The following is a 20,819-nucleotide window of genomic DNA, read 5'->3' as shown; positions in this document are numbered from 1 at the left end:
GCAGGAAAGAAGCTGCCTTCGTAAAGCAGCATTTCCACCACCTGCTCCCTACAGATACCAGGAAGCAATTTTTTTTCTACTTGATGAAGGACAGTGACTATTGATGCCACAATAATAATGTACAAAAGGGTCTGGCTTGTGGATCTCATATAACAAGCTAGTAAATTACGGGCACCTAGAGCACTGGCAGAACAGGAATCGTAACAATTGGGTGAGTAAAGCATTACAATGAAATCCTAAGCTGGCATTACACATGCATTCCTACTATTTAAGACATTGAGAAAAACTGTAGGACTCAGTAAAACTTTGGTTAGCAACATCCTCCAAATCCTACTAGATTATTTAAAGAAAAGATAAATTCAAAAATTTATCCATGCTCAAAGTATTGCTACTTAGATTTAGAAACACTGTAAAAAAGATAAAGAAGATAAAATAAATATTTGCATTCCATTTATAAACATGTGGTATCCTCTTTTATTCCTGTGGATACCAGTTCCTACTAACTGCAATGACTGCACCAAGATTCATATATATATGATGAACCCACTATTCAGAAAGACAAGAAACAGTGAACTCAACTTCTGTAAACACACGTTATTGAAAATGTTTATTGTATTCAGCAATCATGACTGGTGTCAATTTAAATAAATGCAATGCCTAAAGACTAGAATTAGCAACTGGGTTTTGTGTGTGATCCATGTATCTCATCCAGTACATTCATGATGCTTTCTACGCAAACCTCTTCATTCTGATGTGTCATACCAGCTTGCTTCCACATCTCTTCAAACCTTTCATCTGAAGTGTACACACCCATGTTGCAGAGAATTTGTTTAATCTACAAAGTAATACAGTTCATGTAATTCTGGTCAGCATTTTATTTATATTAGCAATATCTATCTAGTTTATGTAAAATCCAGACTCCATTTGCCAAAGAATATTTTCCCTCTCTTAAATAAAAACTACAGACCACATCCTGCATCCTTAACCAAAGAAGTTCCTATTTACGTAGATCTGAATCTTCTTGGGATGAAAGCTGTGGTGTACAAAATTGTCTTTAGTTAATAAAGTAATGCCGCTGCAACTTCAGCATTGGAAAAATAAAAAACAGAAGATTCAGGGAAAAGGAAAAATTTTCTAAAAGCCCCAGGTTAGGTCCTGTTTATCCATTGCATTTTTTCTGTTTGCAGTTATCAACATAAATCAGGTTAAATGATTGTATTCACAGATCTTTTGCAGATCTGCGTCTATGACCCTGACTCAGCAGAGCACTTAAAAGGTCTATTTGAGCAGTTTGCTGAATTTGTCATTAGTAAAACCTGCAAGTTTGTTTGAGGAAAGACACCTCGGGTAAAATTTTCCACTGAACATGCCTCTGTCACAGAAACTAGTTTTACACAGATGTAAAGAACTTCTTGTAGAACTTTTAAAGACATCTACTTGTAGAATCATAGAATAACTCAGGTTGGAAGAGATCTCTGGATATCATCCACCTAACTACCTAATCAAAGCAGGGCTAACTCTACCATTACTTGGGACCTTGCTCAGAAATTTGAAAGTAGGCAAGGACAGAAATTTCACAACTGTTTTGCTCTTCTCACTGCAGCAATGATGATTCATAGACTCTTAAGCCTTAGATTAATTAGCAACCCTCAGTGACACAGCATTTAAGCATGTGAGTAGCAATAACCTGACATAATTCCTTATATTACTTATTGAAGTTGGATCTCACTAAAATTAATATCTACCACCTTTATGAATAATTATGAATGCGAAGAGTACAAATTTTTCAGATAGTTGAATGACTGTAAAGAAAGATGGTAATGTTCCAACACTGAATTTTACAACCTGCTTATTTGATAATATGACTTGCCACTCCTACACGGCTAGAGATATGTTTATCTTGGAAGAATATTCTGAAGAAATACACTATACCTCTTCCTTTGGTCTTGTTTTAAAAAAGTCGCTTTCATACACTCCCTTTTGACTGAAGACAGAAGGGAACAATAATCCATAAGCATTTGCCTCATCACCATAGTTAGTTCTGTCATCGACGCGGCGAATCCGAGGAGCAGGAATATCTGAGCGAATAGTTGGAACACCACACACTCGATAACCTGTGGGAATCAACCAACAGGTAGCATGGAAAAGTCTGTGTGGAAAGATAGTGCCAGGGATGATAAAATATTTTGTGTGAAATAAGAACAAATTTGATACTTCGTCTCACATAGGGTCAATTAAGAATTGTTATTATTTATTTTATTCCTCATCTCTTTTTTCATGTTTTAGAATTCCCCACTTCAGCTATATCATGAAGCATGACAACAGGAAATCTTTCAGTAATGTTCTAGTACTTATCCAGTATTTCCAGCTAAGAACATTTTAGGTGATTCCAATGAGATATTGCTCTCCTAAAATCACTAGTAATTTCTCAGAGACTTCTACATTAACTTTCGTGTTTTGAATGGATTAACCATGCCAAACATCCAAGACATGTCAACTTCCAAGTCACAATCCTAAACAAATTTAGATTAATTAATTCACTATGATACATTAGTAGAACCTGTAGCAATAGTTTCTGAACTTTTTCCCAATTTTGTCTTAAACAATGCTCAGAAGTGAGAAGTACAGTCCATTTTACTTACAGGTTGTTGGGAGACCACCTACTACGGCATTATACTGAGAAGAAGTTGTTTTATAATTTGCAGATACACGATCTGTTGATCTTGTAAGCGTTTTTGGTGTCTTTTCTGAGCTTCCTGCTTCTTTTAACACAAGATCTTCCTGCTTCAGCAGTGGCTCCTCATTTGTCTTTGTGTCTTCAGGCAGAGCAGGTGCATTTAAGTTTTTCCCTATAAACAGAAGTTATGGTATGGCCAGGATTTATTATCAGCACATTGCAGACCAAGAGGTAAAAAACATTGCTTGAATCCTTGAAAAACTATAAAGTAGACCACATAAGATAATTAATCTGCATATCGGATAATGATTCTATGAGATTTTTTACTTTCTCCTGATTTATGGGACACTATCAGCATGCAATACAGAACTCCAGGGTTCTGAAATACATTTGTATCTGAGGCTCTGCTGGTGACAGGCAAGGATTAAATACAATCTAAATCCTACCCCTCTAAAAAAGCACCTACTCTGTCAGCAATGTTCTTTCAATAGCTGTTGTAAGAATAGGATCATCTCCACAATTTCCCAGTATTAAGCGATTTACCTTTTGTAATTATTTTTTCTTCAAACTCTTTAACAGCCATTTTGTCTTTCCAGTTCAGAAAGTTTGCAAACTCCAGATAATTAATCAAACCATCTTTATCCAAATCACAATAGTCAAACAAGGAATCCAGGAGCTCATCATCTAGACTCAGATTAAGCTGAAAACAGGACTTTCGCAGGTCTTCCTTGTCTATCATTCCGTCACCATTCTATTATAAATAAAAGAATTTGTTTAAAAATGCCTCACCAAAAGGAATGCATGTTTATATATACAAAGATAGATAGATAGATAGATAGATAGATAGATAGATAGATAGATAGATAGATAGATAGATAGATAGATAGATAGATAGGGGTAGGCACAACATTTCAGAAAAGTAACATTGCTGAGTCGAAAAAGAGACCCTGAGTAACATAGAAATCAAAAATCCAAATATAAAAGTGTCAATAAATAGTTTTCAACAAGTAATACAGTGATTTGAGATCAAAAGAAAGTCAGAGTGACAGAGTATTGTGACAAGATAACAATCTAATAATAAATGCTGAGGTAAAGCCAAGATTTCCTTTGAAAGTAAGGCATCAGTCATTCTGTATACATTACAATTAATGTTATATATTAAATGTCAATTATATTTTCTTACAGCAAGAAAAAAAAAGGAAATATAATAAATTCTGATGCTTGGTGATTCAGTCAAAAAGTACAGCTTTGAAGAAAATACAAACATAATCCCTTCAACCATATTTATTTTAGGAAGAAATACCTGATTTTGAATAGCAAAAAATGCTAAGAATACTCCTGCTCACAAATCACTTGCTTGCTGTTAACTTGGATACTCCAAATACTCTTGTGTTTAATTCCACAGCATATTAAACATACAATTACTATAAAGTTACCTTTTCTTTATAGTCTTCATCTGTATTTGACTTACTATACTTGTGTTTCTTTGTGTCTGTATCCCCAGGTTGTCACAGAAGTCCTAATTTCACACACTCCTTTACATTTATACTTTTTCAAAGCACTAACCTTATCATAATGCCTGAATGCTTCTAGTAACATGTCAAAATTCTCATAGTTAACTTTCTTCAAACTTTGCCGAACTGCAGTCAAGACAGCTCGCTCTCTGTCTTTACCACGTAGGAACTCACAGGGAAGCCGGCAGTGAATAAGATCACCAACTCCTATAAAAAATAAACAGTTTCTCAATTAGTCGTGCATATACAGAAAACGGACATTAAAAAAAAGGCCCACACTCTTAAGGAAAAGGAGAATTTGAAGTTCAAGATGCTGATTTTCAGCACTGCTAAACATCTGAAATGGGCATTTTGTTTAAACATCAAATGCTCCATATGATGATTTCTCTACTCGTGTGCAGTTAATATAAAATATTTGAAATATCTTAATAAGGCTTCAAAAATCCATCCATTGCTTCCAAAAGCTTCTGACGGCATTAAGTTACTTGATGTTCAGATAGTTGAACACAAAAGAACACAGATTAATCTATCACTTCCAGTCTGTTGTATTTGAGGATACTCACATGAACCAATGGAAAAGTCAATTGAATATTTCAGGGAATTACATATACCATTGATTTCTAGAAAGACAATGTACTATTTTTGTGTTACACTTCCCATTTTCTACATATTCTAACTTTATTACTATTTTTAAACACTTTGGCACACTGAGCTACAATCTTCATTCCAGTTCCCAAGGTCCAATAACAAATAGCAGTAACTCACCTAATCCCCTTCTATGATAACAGCAACATACATGCATTATTTTCTACTTGTTAATAATGAATTCTTTTGTTTGGTTCCTTCTGCTATTCTCTATAGGACAAGCATACCTACACAATTAAAATATTTAACTCTATTACCCCACATAGTAAAGTATTTATAAAAACTTATGCAGAATTTGAAGAAGCCTTCTCTGGTCTTGAATAATTAAATAAATGTGAGCCACTTCCATTTTTTTGCTGCCTAAATATTCACTGTATTCCCTAGTCATCAAACATAACATTAAAACACCATCAATCCCAACATTGACTATTTGAGTTTACTACTTCTCAAAATTTTGTCATAATAAAAAGCAAAAATTTTTTATTTTCCTTCTGTTTTCTGTCTCCCTGCTACCTTCAAAAACTTATTATTATTATTATTTAATGCTTGTTACTTTTTCCTTTTTTTTTTTTTAATAGAAGTGCTGGAAAAATCATTGAGAGAAAATACACGTAAGCGATTTAAATAGTGATTTTAACTTTGTCACTTAGATGTCAATATGAGTTTTCTGCCATTTCTCATTTTGTTTACATTCAGATACCGAGGCTTAAGAAAACACCAAAAAACTAAAGTTTCTTCATTTCTGACATTCATTTATTTTCTGCTAGCAATTTCAATTCTCCTCAAATTTTCCCTCCAAAAATTTAGTGTCACTTGTACATTTTTGTACCTCGCCTCTAGGATTTTAGGAAAATTATATACTACACACCCAACACTAATTACTTCAGCATAGTTTTCATCAACAAGATAAGATGTTATTCTACCCCTGAACTTACCACACTCATCTGGACGGAGTAACACTCCAAATGTATGGTCTGGGGGAACATTCATAGTTTCTGCTATACTGTCAATAAGCACATTTCTTTGTTAATTGCCAAATACTTTGTTAACAGCCAAAATAAAGCCTATGCTACTATTAAAAAATATGCTCACACTCCAAATCTACTCCACAGTAAGGCAGGATGCAGAGAAGGGGAGAGGAGAAACCGAGTCATGTTTGCATTCACTCCCTACAGGTACTACTGACATAGTTCTCCACTGTTACTTAAGCCTGTAGTCTTGAGCTTAAAATTAAATTTTGCTACCAAAGCAAATAATGTAGTTTGCAAGACTCCAGATACAGTTTTGCATAAATCTGGAGCATTTGCAAAGGCAGTCTTCATATACATTCAGGAGCCTTAGATTTGCAGCACAGCTGGATCCTGACCACACTCTACCTTAGGACTACTATAGCCCTTCATAAGCACCACTTTGTAAAAATTAAAAAGCTGTTCCAGATCACCCAATGTTTATGAATCATTGTAGCAATATGACTGAGGGTTGATATATGCAGCTAGATAATAATACAATTTAATTACATGTCCTTTTCCAAGGAATTAATAAAGTGAGAATACAGTTAATGTAACAAAAATAACCAGAAATAGGGTCAGAGTAAGAAAAATAGTAAAATCCCCAAACAATAGGTGAGACATTTCCATTCCTGCAAACCATCCTAAATGCAAAATAAGGAAGTGTTACAGCATGCTTGTAATTTTTCCTGGTGCACATCAATCTGATCAATTCAGATATAGACTATTTAAACAAATAAGACTTAAGCTCACCATACAGACACAATACAGCCCTCATCAGTAACCTATGTGTTTATCAGACTAATCAGCGCAAGTAGAAAATCGCTTTCTGTAATTGACTGATGTAGTGGAAGCAATGAGCACATTTACAATTTTTACCCACAACAGAAAAAGACACTGGAGACTTCACAAACGGGAGTGAATTTTGTTCCTGGAATGTATCTTTGCTCACTTACGGATCAAGGACTTTTCCAAGCTGAGGCTGAAATTTTTCCTTGAAATCGTCACTTCGTTTTGATACGATTTGTGCTGCTCTCTTCCTACAAATGATGAAAATAACTCTTACATATTTAACAATATTCACCATTTTCTCAATAATATTTTAAAAATATATTAATATATGTTAGAAGGAAAGAGCAACTCCTCTGCAAGACAAACACAAATTTAGTAATTGAAAAATCTTTCTATATAAAATGAAAGGTGTTTTTACATAATACTAAACACATCCCAAGTGCTGTTATACTATGGTAGAACCGATTTGGATAAACTATCGTGAAAATGTCTCCCTGCATTTTCTATTCAATTCAATATAGTTAAAGATGGGATTGTGAGATGTAAAATTATCTTCAAATACAAAGATTCACTCTTCTTAAGAACTCACACCGCTAATTAACTAGTGAACTCCTTGCAACTTACGATTGCAGGTCACAAAGCCAATTTAAGCATTTGGAGACATTTCGCCCATCATCAAAGTGAGGGGTTTCTATTCCATAAAGAAAAGACTTGCAGAAGTTTGGAGAGTCATACTTCCTATTTATTGCTTCTCCTGTGGAAAAAAATGTTTCAACCTGCATTAAACACCTCAGGAATAAAAAAGTTTCAAGTATCTTCAATCTTGGACAAAACAATTACAAAAAAACCTCAAATAACTAATTAACAATTCTGTTCAATTAAAGACAACTAAATTGCATTCTTCATGCTTATTAAGTAGTTAGGAATAATCTCATTGTCAATAAAAGGCAAAATATAAAGCAAAAACTGCCTTGGTGGTGAAACAGTTGGATATCCTTTTATGTCTGATTAAAGACAAACCCAACAGAATTAGTGAAAAAATACCAGGCAGCCTAAGTAGTGAAGGTCATGCAAAAAAATAACTTTATAATGTCCATACCTGAGCACAGACATGCACCATTTAATTTACTAGTTCTTAAAAACCAAAAATACTAAAAGGAAAAAAAAAAGTTTTTGAGGTGCTGTACACTTGCTATGTTGATTTCAATGGAAATTCCACCACTGACTTCACTATAAACAAGACATTACCCTCATTGTTCACTGATCTATTAATCCAGTCTTGCCCATAAAATGAAGTTTCACATACAAGAATGTCACATAAGTAGTCTATGTAAGTAAGCTGTACGCATGTTTCTTGTCACAGAAAAAAAAATGTCCTTCTGTTTCTTCAAGTTCTTTTCAATCACCTTTTGAAAGATATGGCAATTAGAACTTTAAAAAAATATTATTCACTGCATGCTTGCTGATAAGGGTTTCCTCTGTTTGTATGGCAGCATGGAATTTTTATGTTATTATTCAAAACCAGGGCACATATTTGACACCTTTTTTTGCTGTCTCATTTTGGCTTGGTCTCTCCATGATCTTGTGGATAGAAGTTGCGAAAGAGACAGAAACATAATGAACTATTCCACTAAAACACCAAAGGAATGTGGGGAAGAAAGAAAATAAAATTACAAGATTATATAAATAGAGTAGTAAAAAGTAATAGTTTATATCTCAAAAAGTAGCATACAATATGTGTCAAAGACTCAAAGAGAAACAATTCTATTTATATCAGAACATTATGCAGTTTCTTATCAGCCTTTGAACTTACCTGCATAATAGTCATCATGTGACACAATGTACAGATCATGTCCTTCTCTGGCTTCTTTATCCACTTCCTCAAAAGTTTTTGGTGGATTTACGAGCTCTCCAGCTGATGCATCTGGAAAGTAAGGAATAAAGATATGGTTAGGGGAGGTAAGGTGGGAGGGGGGTGTGTTTTGTTTGGCGGGATCTTAATTTTAAACAATATCTTATTAGAGAAGAGGTTAATACTGTGGAAGAATGATACTTCTTACCACATTTCTTTTCAATCTATAGAAATAATACATCATAATGACATGGGACTAGGGAGAAGGAATAAAAAAAAAATTTAAAAAAAAAAAAAATCAGAAAAACTAAGATGACCGTAACTGTTGCAATAGAGTTACATGCTCAGCACACACGTGATTTGCTCCAGTCTATGGAGGAAAGATTCACAGGTAAAGATAATATCTTTTATTAGACCTATTAGAATAGCTGAAAAAAGGAAGGTAAGTTCTCAACTACCTAAACACATCTCCAGGGAAATAAAAAGGAACAGGGCCAAAAGTATTACTAGTTACCAAGTATTCTCAGTTGCTTGTTTCTTCACCATAACTGAAAAATACTAGTACATTTTTATGCCTTTCAATAACTGGTATAATAACAACTATTCTATTAAGATGGAATTGTTGCAAGCACAAAATATGTACTAGATACTAAATTCCAGATTACCTTGTGTTTAGAAGAAATATGTTTTAAAGCTAAATTTTCCTACCTTTGATGACTTTTGTTCCAAATGTAGTATTAATGATATCCAAGCCCTTAGGTAACATAGAAGATTGATCATGTGATCTGCCCAAGGGTGCTTGACGATTACTAAGGTAGATTGCTTCTTTTTTGTCTTGCATTTTTTGTTGAAAATTAGTTTTAGGAGGTGGATTTACCAATGAAGCTACCTAAAGACATCACGAAAAACACAAGAGGCAGGAAAAGCAGCAAAATTTAATAATTCACACCTCAATATGGCTATCCCCTCACACACAGAGGAACAAAAGTTTGATCGTTAAGTGTTCTGAGATCTTACATGATTACACTTACATATGTTTATCTACTAAGTTGCAAAACAAACTGTATTTTGAGAGAAGACCACTAATAACCAATGCTATGCTAAATCTCCAGCTAAATAAAATACATATTGTGAGACAGAACTTTTATGTGAGTTTTTCCACTTGTTAATTCATAAAATTTCAGCCTGCAGCCTTTCTGTTCTCAGAGAATACTAGAAACTATAGTCAAATTATAATATGGCCAAAAGCTTAAGTGTGAAAATGATTATAGTTGTAACATCTTTGGATCGAAGTCTCCTGGTGTTTATGATTAAAATCAGCTGTTGTCTAGAGGTCAAGACTATCTGTTCTCTTTTCAAAGTTTAGCACTAGGTTAGACAAAATTTTCTTCTCAGTGTAGACATTGGGCTTGGGTAAATAGAAGTTAATTGTAAAATTAGGTAAACTTCAAGGGGGAAAAAGAAAATCTCAAAAAAAGGTTCAAAAATGTCAAAACAGGGTATTTTGATCTTCTCAAATAATTTGATTTTTCAGGCTAACCATCAAAGTAATTGGTAGTCTAGAGAGGGTATAGTATAAGACTCTTGTTGAACGTCATATAAAGGAATACAGAAAGAAGTAGTGGCAAATACAATGGATCCAAACCCACACTTAGAGAACTCACTGAGATTCCAACTCTTCCTCCAGTTACTATTTAATTAATAATGAAAAGTGAAACAGTCTTCCACTGACAGTACAGGCTAAACAAATCAAGCCATTCAATGTAAAACTTCCAGGAAATGGCACTAAGAACCTTTTTTTTTTTTTTTTTTTTTTTTGGATATGCCTAATAAATGTCCTATCCAACATCCTCTGATATCAGGACTTATGTGTTTCAACTTCAATACCCATTTTTGAGAACTGAACTGTTATTTTTAGAGATTTGAACAATAACTGTGACAAAAATCAGCATTTATATACACACAAAATAGTCTGACATATCCAAAACATCACTTTTTAGCAAACAAAATCAGTTTCAACACAATGGTAAGAAAGGATACATAATCATTGCACTGAACTCTAAACACCTTCTCAGATAGCAGCTCTCATTAAGAGCTCAACAGGTTTACATCTGTAATCAGCAAAGAAGAAAGCAGCACAATTTGTGGGTAGAAGACTGTTCGTTTACTTAAACGTTGAAATGAGTAATTCAGTAGTCATTGTAAAAGTTAAGTCACTGATAAGAGAAAGTCATTGAACTACAAGCGTTCTCCTATTTCAATTATGCTAGTTAAATCCTATGAATTGACCTCAGAATTCAGATAATCCACAACAGTTGTGAAATGCTACAGTGTAAATGTAGCTTTATCCCTGACTATGAAGAAATCAGTTGCACTTATTAAGGACGTTCTTAAGTGATCCATTCTTAAACAAAAGTAAATGAGTCACATTCTTACACTGGGTGAAGTACGTGACTCGATGCCATGTGTCAAGTGAGCTGCAATGTCAGGATCATCTGCTCTGCCGTAGAATATTCTTTCAACACCAGGAGCCGGATTTGTTGTATTTCGAAACTTTCGCACAGTAGTTGGAGTAATGGGCTATGTACAAGGCAAAGCAAAAACAATTTTACACCAGATATTCACAAAGTATTAATGAAAAGAAAATATACTGCAGTCATTTTGGTGTGATTCCACAGAGGTAAGAACAAAATATGAAGACCTTTTTGGGCTGTAACGCATGGACTCCTGAAGATGCCAATGTTCTGAGCATAAGGTCAACATGGCCCAGCCTAAATTTTATCAAACCAGCAACAAAAGTAATGAAACAGTTGGTAAGTTTCAACTATCTGGTTCCATCTTTAAAAGGGATAACAGCTTCTTCACGTATATTTCATGAAAAGTAGATGTTACATTTATTACCTTCAGAAACCTTCAGCTTGATTGACAATTCCACCACCCATGAAAAAATTTCAGAAGTTACTTTAACTACAACTTTGATGGGTTTTTCTGTTTGGTTGTTTGTGGTGGTTTTTTTGTTTTAGTGGGTTTGGTTTTTGTTTCTTTGTTTTGGTTTTGTTGTGGTGCTCTTTTGGGGTTATTTTGAGGGGGTGTTTTTTCTGGTTTTGTTTTGTTTTTGATTACCCATTTAAAGGGAGAGTGGCTAATTAAGGGATGTTTGTATCTCAGTGCTCTCTAATTCTTCAAGGATATGGGGAACAACCTGTGGCAAGCACAACTCTGAGGGGCATCCTTCGTGAAGAAGAAGGACCTCCATCAGAAGTAATAATAATTCCTAACAATAATTGCTATAATTGTATTACCAGAGAAAAACTGTCCAAAACTCAACTACGCAGGCACGATAAATCTTGTAAAACAGGTAGAGTGTAAAAGAACTGCCAGAAATGTTTTACAATTCTACCAGCTATTACATGTATATTATACGTGTTTTGTAGAAACTACCTGTAGTTCCTACAGAGAAGTGATGTAGGGAAAAAAAAACAGGGTTTCACTGATTTTTTTTTTTTTTTAAGGTCTGTCTCAAAGCACAATTACTAATGGGAAATTATGACAGAAGTTTCGCAAGGAGTGTCTGAAAAAAAAACTCACCCTGGGTAAAGCCTCAGTGAGACAATTCGCAGCCGTCTCGCCAGTGGGAAACAACTTTCCAGCCTAAAAACACCATCAAAAAAACAAGGCATAACCAAACCCATTGTGCTAACAAGCACAGCTAGTCAAATTGGGATCTGACACCTTGCATGAAATGTTGTGTAACTGTCCCCGTTTCGATAAAAGGGGAAAAAAAACAAGAGCCACACGCGTTTTTGAGGGTAGAGACAGGTGACCGCAGCGAGGTGCGCCCACCAACCCCACAAGCTGCGCCTCCTGCAGCCTCTTCCCCCAGCCCACGGCGAGACCCCGGCCGCAAAAAGGCGCAGAGAGCGAGCAGGCGGCAGCGGCGGGACCCCTTGGGCGAAGGCACTCACGGCCGACAGCTCGGGAAACCTGTCGGTGAACTTCCCCTCGTAGACGGGCCGCAGCTGCTCCGCCATGGCTGCACGGGGCCGCGGCGGCCGGTTACCCTGCTCGCCTGGTAACGGCGGCGGGCGGCGCCACCGCGTCACCTGCAGGCAGCGACGGGAGCGATCGTGCGGGACGGGTGGCAGAGCCGCCTCTCACAGCCCTCCCGCCACCTCCCTCACCATCCCTCACCCTGTTAGACCTCCTTGAGAAATCCAGGAAACAAATTGCACTCAGGCTATTTTGTAACCATAATGATCTAAGGAATAATTAGGTTCAACTGCAGCTGTACAATTACACGGAATCACAGAAATGTGTCCAGGCAGGTTTTGAATGTCTCCAGAGGAGACTCCACAACTGCCCTGAGCAGCCTGTTCCAGTGTTCTGTTACCCTCACTGAGAAGAAGTTTCTTAATTTTAAGTGGAACCTCTTGCATTCCAGTTTGCCTTCACTGCCCCTTGTCTTACCATTGGTTGTCACTGAGAAGAGCCTGACTCCATCCTCGTGACACTCACCCTTTATATATCTGTAAACATTAATAAGGTCACCCCTCAGTCTCCTCTTCTCCAAGGTAAAGAGACCCAGCTTCCTCAGCCTTTCCTCATATGGGAGATGCTCCACTCCCTTAATCATCTTTGTTGCCCTGCACTGGACTCTCTCCAGCAGTTCCCTGTCCTTCTTGAACTGAGGGGCCCAGAACTGAACACAATATTCCAGGTGTAGTCTAACCAGGGCAGAGTAGAGGGGAAGGAGAACCTCTCTCTACCTACTAATCACCCCCCTTCTAATACACCCCAGGATGCCATTGGCCTTCTTGGCCACAAGGGCACAGTGCTGGCTCATGGTCGTAATTATTTGAAGTCCTTGAAAAGTTAAAGCTTAGACCAATTATTTAAAGTCCTTGAAAATCCATCAGCTTTCAGACAGGTGGGTTGAGTCATCTTTGGGTTGAAAGAAGGTCTTACGTGATCAAAACTCTGATCGAACTTTAAATCTTTATTAATTGTTCTAATAAAAAATACACCCCCTTTCACAAATGTTGTCACATGTATAAACACATAAAACATTTTATACTGAGACTGTTCCTCTAGAGAAAACTGCAACTCCCATCTACACAACAGCAGAGAGGTGGGTGAGAGAAGCCTGTCAGCACCACCCGTGTATCAGGACAGGTGAATGGCTCTCACAGTTTGTCTTAAATGAGTCAACACGTCACCTGCTTAAACCACTGTATTTGCCTTTCAGAAACAGATGTGGATTATTTCAGAAATGCAGCATGGGTAAGACTAAACAAGTTTCACCAGTGTTTAAAGCTCCTCGGCTCTTACAAAGACTTTTACTCTCAGGTGACATTTAGTAAAGTTTTCCTTTCTTCCCAGCAAAACATCTAAATTTAATCACATCCTGCTCCATTCTCTGTAGTCCTATGATGGCAAAACCAATTTTAGATAAACATACAGACCTTAACCTTAATTAATTAACAAACATTACCAGCTGTTGCCATTTTATTCTCAGCTCTAACATGTTTCATAAGGATTTAAAATGAAGGAAACTAAATTAAAACTGAATTCTCAGGACCCTTTCCTACAAATAGAAGACAGGAGGCTTGGGCAGCGATTGCTCTCTCATGACCGGGCCAGCACGTGCTAGGGATGCCTGACTACCAGCTCTGGCTGTTGGAGGCATCAACAGTAGATGTCAGTATGATGGTCAGCTAGCTTCTTGCACACAGGAACATAGCTTAATCTTCTCCAGGTAACATATGCTGTCTTCAGCTATTATCCAGCTGTGACACTGCTAACATCCATGACTGCTTGGGAACTAAAGAAGCTCTTTTAAACTCTTAACATGTTCAGTGCATTTATACTTCAGTCATATTTGTTGTTACTTAGTGTCCTCCTGTCAAATAAAGCAATAATTGTTGGTAGCTTAATAAATAAAGTGATCAGTTACCTCTTGCCCTGTGATCTGTTCTTCTGTCAGATGCAATTTCTATCTAGTAAAGGCTAAACTGTGATTTAAACAAAACTGCAGGTGTTAGAAATCAGGGATGGATTTGATCTGATTGAGGGGAGTAACTGGGTAAGGACAAAGCTGTCAGAAGAGGGAACTATTTATACATAGGAAGAGCGAAGTATAGCATCACAAAAATTATATTCTAATAGTATGACACAGGAAACTGGGACTTAGATTTTTATTCTTGTGTTTGTTGCAGTTCTAGCTGGCTATCTACCTGTGCTCAAGTTATTACCATTTTGTACATTCTGTTATTTCAGACTTATTTTACTTTTTTTTTTTTTCCCCAGTAGGTGGCCACACTTGCTAATTGGAAGAATCCACTCAGCCCCTATGGAGTGGCTTCCATCAAAAGCAGAAAAACAGGACCTTGCAGTCTAAAAACAATAACTATTGCTGAAACAAGTAAAGCACAAGTCCTCAGCCTTCTCTGTTTTTCCCCTCCATGTTTTGCAGCAGAGATGCAGGCCCCTATAAATCAATTTGAAAGCTAGTAACAACATATATGCTATCTTTCCACATCTCTTGGAAGCAGGCCCTAAAAAAACGGCTCTTAGAAATGCTCTCTTTTGCTAGCCTCCTTGTGGAAGAGGGGGATGCCTTGCTGGATGCTTTTATGGGAGACACATCAAGGTGCCAGAGAAAGCAGGAAAACATTTTTATCTGCAGGAGCTGCTTCTGTTATAAATTACTGTGGATACTGTAGAAAACCGGCCAGTGAAAAGGTACAGAAGAACACATTTCTTTCACCTCCTATATACAAAAGCTATTATTAAGTGGTAAAAAATGCATCTATATTTTCACCCCCATCAGAAAAAAAATAACGTTCTTAAAAATGTGAATCTTCGAGTCACAGAAATGAAACTAAAATAGTAGTGAATGTATTTGGAAAGATTTTGCCTTCATATTATATGAATTGCATTAAAAGTAGACAGGATTCAGCCTGGTCAAAGCCAGGGTAGGTGCATTCTCAGCATATTATCTGTGGATACACAGTATGAGAAACAGTAGTAAAAGCTAGGGTTTTTTACTTCTATTTTCTAGGTGTTTTCTTAAGCCCACAGTGCAGATAAAAAATGTGAATTCAAAGTTTTGTGCAGATGTTTCTAATGAGAGAGCTGCCCCTTTTCCCTATAATCCTGCTCATTTTAGGAATCAGTGACATATTCATTCTTTCTTAGATTGGAAGTTAGTTGGTCTGCAGGAAGAATATCTGTAGGGTAGGAAAGATCTATAAATTGTAAAGATAAGCTGATGATTAACGGCAACAAAAATTAACTCAATTATAGAAAAGACAAAAACTTTCTTGACTAAAGCATGAATTTGTCATCTCCTATGTAAAAAAAAAAAAAAAAAAATAGGATGTCTAGAGAAATGTGTTTTGGAAAAAGCTGAAAAAAATATTCCCTTTTACAGCAGTACTTTTTTACCTAGCAGTACTCCTCATTCAAATGTTACCACTATTTGCTGACATCCAATTCCCACAATAGAGTGCCTCTTTCTGTTTTGTTCACACTAAACCTGAGGAATGGAAACTGCTTAAACCCCTGCATTTTACTTTCTTTATGAAGCACAAAGTCCCCATGTTCTGCAACACAGTTCTCATTCTGACTATGGTGCTGGCATCATGGCAGACAAGACATCTAGTTTGTAAATGCCTTGAGGTCTCTGAACGCCAGAGAACTCAATGTAAAATGCTGCAAATTTTGTGGAACTCTTAAAGGATGGTAACCATGCTGATATACTTTGCTGTTGTTATTGCCCGATTAGTTTCATGTTTTCTATTCAACTCATTTATGGATAGAAAATTCCTGCTTTGTATGTGGTGCACACATTCTATATGCTATGATATGACCAAACCAATGGATGTATAGAGAAAATATACATAAGCAGAGATAGAAGACAGAAAAAAATAATATTATAGCAGATGGACACATAAAAAAATAGAGAAGTTCAAACAGAATAGAGAGTTTGGCATGTCCTCTAAAGCCAACTTCCGTTTATTACCGCACATCTAGAGTCATATTTAAACACAAAAAGACTGAACAGAGCATATTATTACACTCTTGCAGAGAAATGCTGAAATAGAAGAAATCCATCTGGTGCAATCATGACACACTAACATAATTTTTGATTTGTTGACATCATCCAACAGTTTCACTTTGGTATTTGCTGTATGACCCAAGATGAGATAAAATATGAAAACATGAACACTGGTAGAGCTATCTGAGTGATTTCAGAGCTTTTCTTAAGTAGCTATTTGTCCACACCACAACAGAAGAAACTCATCTTCACCATTAACATTCACAGACCAGTCAAATCCAAAATACAGTAACTGGAACTTGGTCACTTGCTTACTGCCACACATTCTCCTGCCTCTGTTTCATACATTCACAGTGAATCTTTGCTGTCTGCTGACCCTGTATGTCAGTGTCAACCAGCTGTGAACAATCTGGGAGTTTCACAAAGCAAAAGAAACATACTATAGCTCAGTGTTGCAGTCGCGGAGTTAGCAAGCCAGTAGGAACCTCATGCAGGTAACACATGCTTTCTCACAGCACACTGGTATCATAGCTCTGCTGTTGTAGAATCCGAGTCTCAGAGTGCATCCATCACATAATCCAAAACACGGACTGCCTACATACTTAACAGATAAAAAGCATGTGAGAGTTGCATTCATGCTAGCAGTTTCAGCAAAATGGCCTATTACAACGTATCTTAAGACTGCTCAAAGGATTTTCAAGAGAAAAATTGTCTTACCTCTCAAGCAAAATAATACATTATTCCATTGGCCTTTTTTGTTAGTACAACTGTATCACATGAATATAATTCTTGCATCGCAAATTCCACTCAGCCTTGAATTTCAGATACATTTGCTAATCTGAAAGATTATGCTGATTTTAGAAAGAATTTATTTATTTATATTAGAAGTATGGAATATCTGATCCCTACATATGGAATGCTACAGTTCTTTTCTGAACATTGCTGCATTATGGTTTGTATTTTCTCTCATTCTTCTTGTGTAAATTGAGCATGTGGTTTCACATTACACCTAACCAAATTTTACTGCCAAAAAAGTGGTTCTTGGCTCTTTGTCTGCTCTGAACTCATGCTCCTTTACTCTTATCTGCACCAGATCTAGTGAATCTGCAGCCACAGATGAGTTGGTTCAGTCAGCTGAGCCAAACTATGTCTTTTGGTGAATAATTTTTGCATTACAACAGTAGTTGATCAAACTCTGCAGCTGTACTCAACGTACAACGTACCCAACTCACAACGTACTCAAGAGGTATAAGGTTGCAGCTGGAAACAGAAATGGACAAGGATCATAGCTTCCATTAGTGGCTCTTCATTTCAGTAGATTAAGTAAAACATGAAATGCCACATGTGACATGAGGATTTAATCTCTAAATTTAACTTCAAGTAATTCTAAAGATTCACAGCACAGTATTTTATTTTTTTCACCCAGAACTGTTTGTGTATGTATTGGGTCTGGCTGGCATGGAGTTAATTTTCCTCACAGCAGCCTCTATGGTGTTGTGTTTTGGATGTGTGACTATTTGTGCTTTGTTGATAACATGGCAATACTTCAGCTGCTGCTGAACAGTCCTTGCATAGGGTCAAGGCTTTATCTTTCTCCTCACTTTGTCATCATCCCCACGCAGGGGGGACTCTCAGGGTGGGAAAAAAACTTGTGAGGGGAACACAGCTAGGACAGCTGACCCAAATTGATCAAAGGCATATTCTATATCCCATAGCATCATGCTCAGCAATAAAAATTGCAGGTAGAGGAAGAAGAAGCTGGCTTCCAAGACAGCTGCTGCTTGGAGACTGGTTGGACACTGGTCTGTTGGGGGGGGCGGGGCTGGTGAGTGATTTCCTTCATATGGCCTTTCCCCCTCACCTCTTTCCTTCATCTATTAAACTGTCTTTATCTTGACCCACAAGTTTTCTCGCTTTTGTTCTTCGTATTCTGTTCTCTATCTCATTGCAGGGAGGTGAGCAAGGAAGCAGCTGCAGGTTAGTTGGATGCTGGATGGTGCTTGGATATATGCTGATAATTTATAAACTAAAAAACTTCTGCTTATCAGAATTTTGATGTTTTGGTCAGCAAATCCTATAGTCTAATTGAACATACTGAAACCAGTCAGAAGGTTGTGGCAAATAAACAGTACATTAGGGCAGTATTACCTGATTTAAGGGGCAACTTCTACAAATATTCTAAAAAACAGTCTTTACGGTAAGCTTCAACAAGCTTACAGCTCAGAAAACTCACATATTTTCAAACACATTTCTCTGGAGCTAGTCTGGCATTCTACATCACTGGTGAACTCAAAGTCTTTTTCACTTTTTAAAAATTACATATTGGCCTTACAAAAACCATTTATGTAAGTGATTAACTTTTACTTAGTAAAGCAGAATGGTGAAATTATTACTCTGAGACCAATCTGCTAACAATGGAAAAGTACATGGAAAAGAAGAATTGAAGAAGATGAAAAGAAAAGTCTGGTTTTATTCCATTCACTTCAATAATTTTTAAAGCATTGAAATGTCCATACTAGGGAAGGGAAAAAAAAAAAAAAAAAGAGAATGAAAGGAAAAATCACAAACAAACAAAAACACCAAAAAGCCTCCGAAACAAACAAAACAAAAAGACACAAAAAACAAAACCACCCCCCCCAAACAAACAAAACCACAAACAAAAAAAAGCAAACAACAACCCCCCCCCAAACCACCAAATCAGCCAAATATGAGATTTGTTGATTTCCTTCTCATCCTACATGGCCATCAGCTATAATATTTCACAAGAAGCAAGATATTTCTAAAGCAGCACTACATAGTGGAGATGATTAAAAAAAAATACTGTGACATGATTGATTATACCTTTTTTTTTTTTTCCTCAGCATATTTCTAAAGTAGCAGCAAAACCAGGAGAAGTTAAGCCTGCCCTGGCAAGAGGACTGAACAACTAATGGTAAAGTCATATATTTTATGAATGAATGAAATAGTGGAGCCTCAGCCCTAGTATAATGTTGGCCATAGGCTTTACCTAACTTAATTTTGGTTCAATTAAATAAATGTGGCTAAACTAAAGCATATTTTGAGAAGACATCAACATCGAATCTTGATTCAATATTTCCAGTGACGGAGTATCTAAACAATCTTCATTAAATTGTACCAATGATTAAATATCATTATTGATAAACTTATTAAATGTCTTGCCAGTTCTGGTTTTTATTTCCTTCAAATGCCAGCTATTAGATCTTGTTAAATCTGATAGACTGAAGAAATACTTATCATTACAGGTTTGATTCCTATACAGTCCACTTAGCCTGTGATCAAGGGTTCCTTACAAGGTCAGCAGGTCTTCACATCTTCCACTGTGAGGTAAGTTTTTTTCCAGTCTTTTAACCATTCTTAAAGGCCATCCCCAAATTATTACTATTTTATTCTTTCTCACCTATAGATATAAAAAGGCACACAGGACTACAGAGGCTTCACAAAATACACCAGCAATACAGAAAATCAATGATGCTTGTCCAACAATCTCTAGAGTAAGGTGTGTTAATATTTCCATGTACTAAGTCAGATTGTATCCACCTACTAAGCCATCACGACTTGTTCTGTGTTAGCAATCTGTTCTCTTAAGTTTCAGTATTCTTCCAAAAATGAGTCTATCTCTAAGGCTTTAACAATGGTTGTTTATTTTTTAAAAAAGTTAGGTAAATTCCCAATTGTAACTCATATTTTCCAGTGTAGTTCCTTCTTTCAATTCAATTGACTCATAGCTTTGGGAACTAGTTAAAACCATTAACCATTAAACCGTGGCTTTTCTGGATGTCACTCCAGTCTTCAAAAAGGGCAAGAAGGACAACCCAGGAAACTACAGGCTAACTCTGGGCTCCCCAGTTTAAGAAGGACAAAGAATTACTGGGAGTCCAGTGGTGGGCTAAGAAGGACTGAGAGAGCTGGGTCTGTTCAGCCTAGAGAAGAGAAGGCTTAGCGGGGATCTCAGCAATATTTATAAATATCTCAACGGTGGATGTCAAGAGGATGGGACCAGAGTCCTTTCAGTGATGCCCAACAACAGGATGCGGGGCAATGGGCACAGACTGAAGCACAGGAGGTTCCATCTGAGTAGGAGGAGAAACTTCTTTACTCTGAGGGTGCCAGAGCACTGGAACAGGCTGCCCAGAGAGCTTGTGGAGTCTCCTTCTCTGGAGACATTTAAAACCTGCCTGGACACATTCCTGTGTGATCTGCTGTGGGTGAACCTGCTTTAGCAGATGGGTTGGACTAGATAATCTCCAGAGGT

The 20,819-nt window shown here is 36.8% G+C and overlaps 1 protein-coding gene across 1 annotated transcript; it reads right to left on the bottom strand.

Moving 5' to 3' along the window:
• Positions 1-670: 670 nt before the first annotated feature.
• EFHB (EF-hand domain family member B) lies at positions 671-12,518 on the bottom strand (the record flags this gene model as incomplete). Its single annotated transcript, XM_082044597.1, has 13 exons — positions 671-835; positions 1,933-2,114; positions 2,643-2,849; positions 3,221-3,428; positions 4,244-4,398; positions 5,772-5,839; positions 6,800-6,883; positions 7,260-7,389; positions 8,449-8,559; positions 9,196-9,376; positions 10,924-11,067; positions 12,076-12,138; positions 12,285-12,518. The coding sequence occupies 13 exons, from the start codon at positions 12,516-12,518 to the stop codon at positions 671-673; spliced, it is 1,932 nt and encodes a 643-aa protein (XP_081900723.1).
• Positions 12,519-20,819: the final 8,301 nt, after the last annotated feature.

Source organism: Streptopelia decaocto (genome assembly GCF_964273445.1).
Source record: "Streptopelia decaocto genome assembly, chromosome: 2".
Lineage (NCBI taxonomy): Eukaryota > Metazoa > Chordata > Aves > Columbiformes > Columbidae > Streptopelia > Streptopelia decaocto.
Note: the sequence above shows the minus strand (reverse complement) of the source record. Positions and strands in the feature narration are given on the sequence as shown.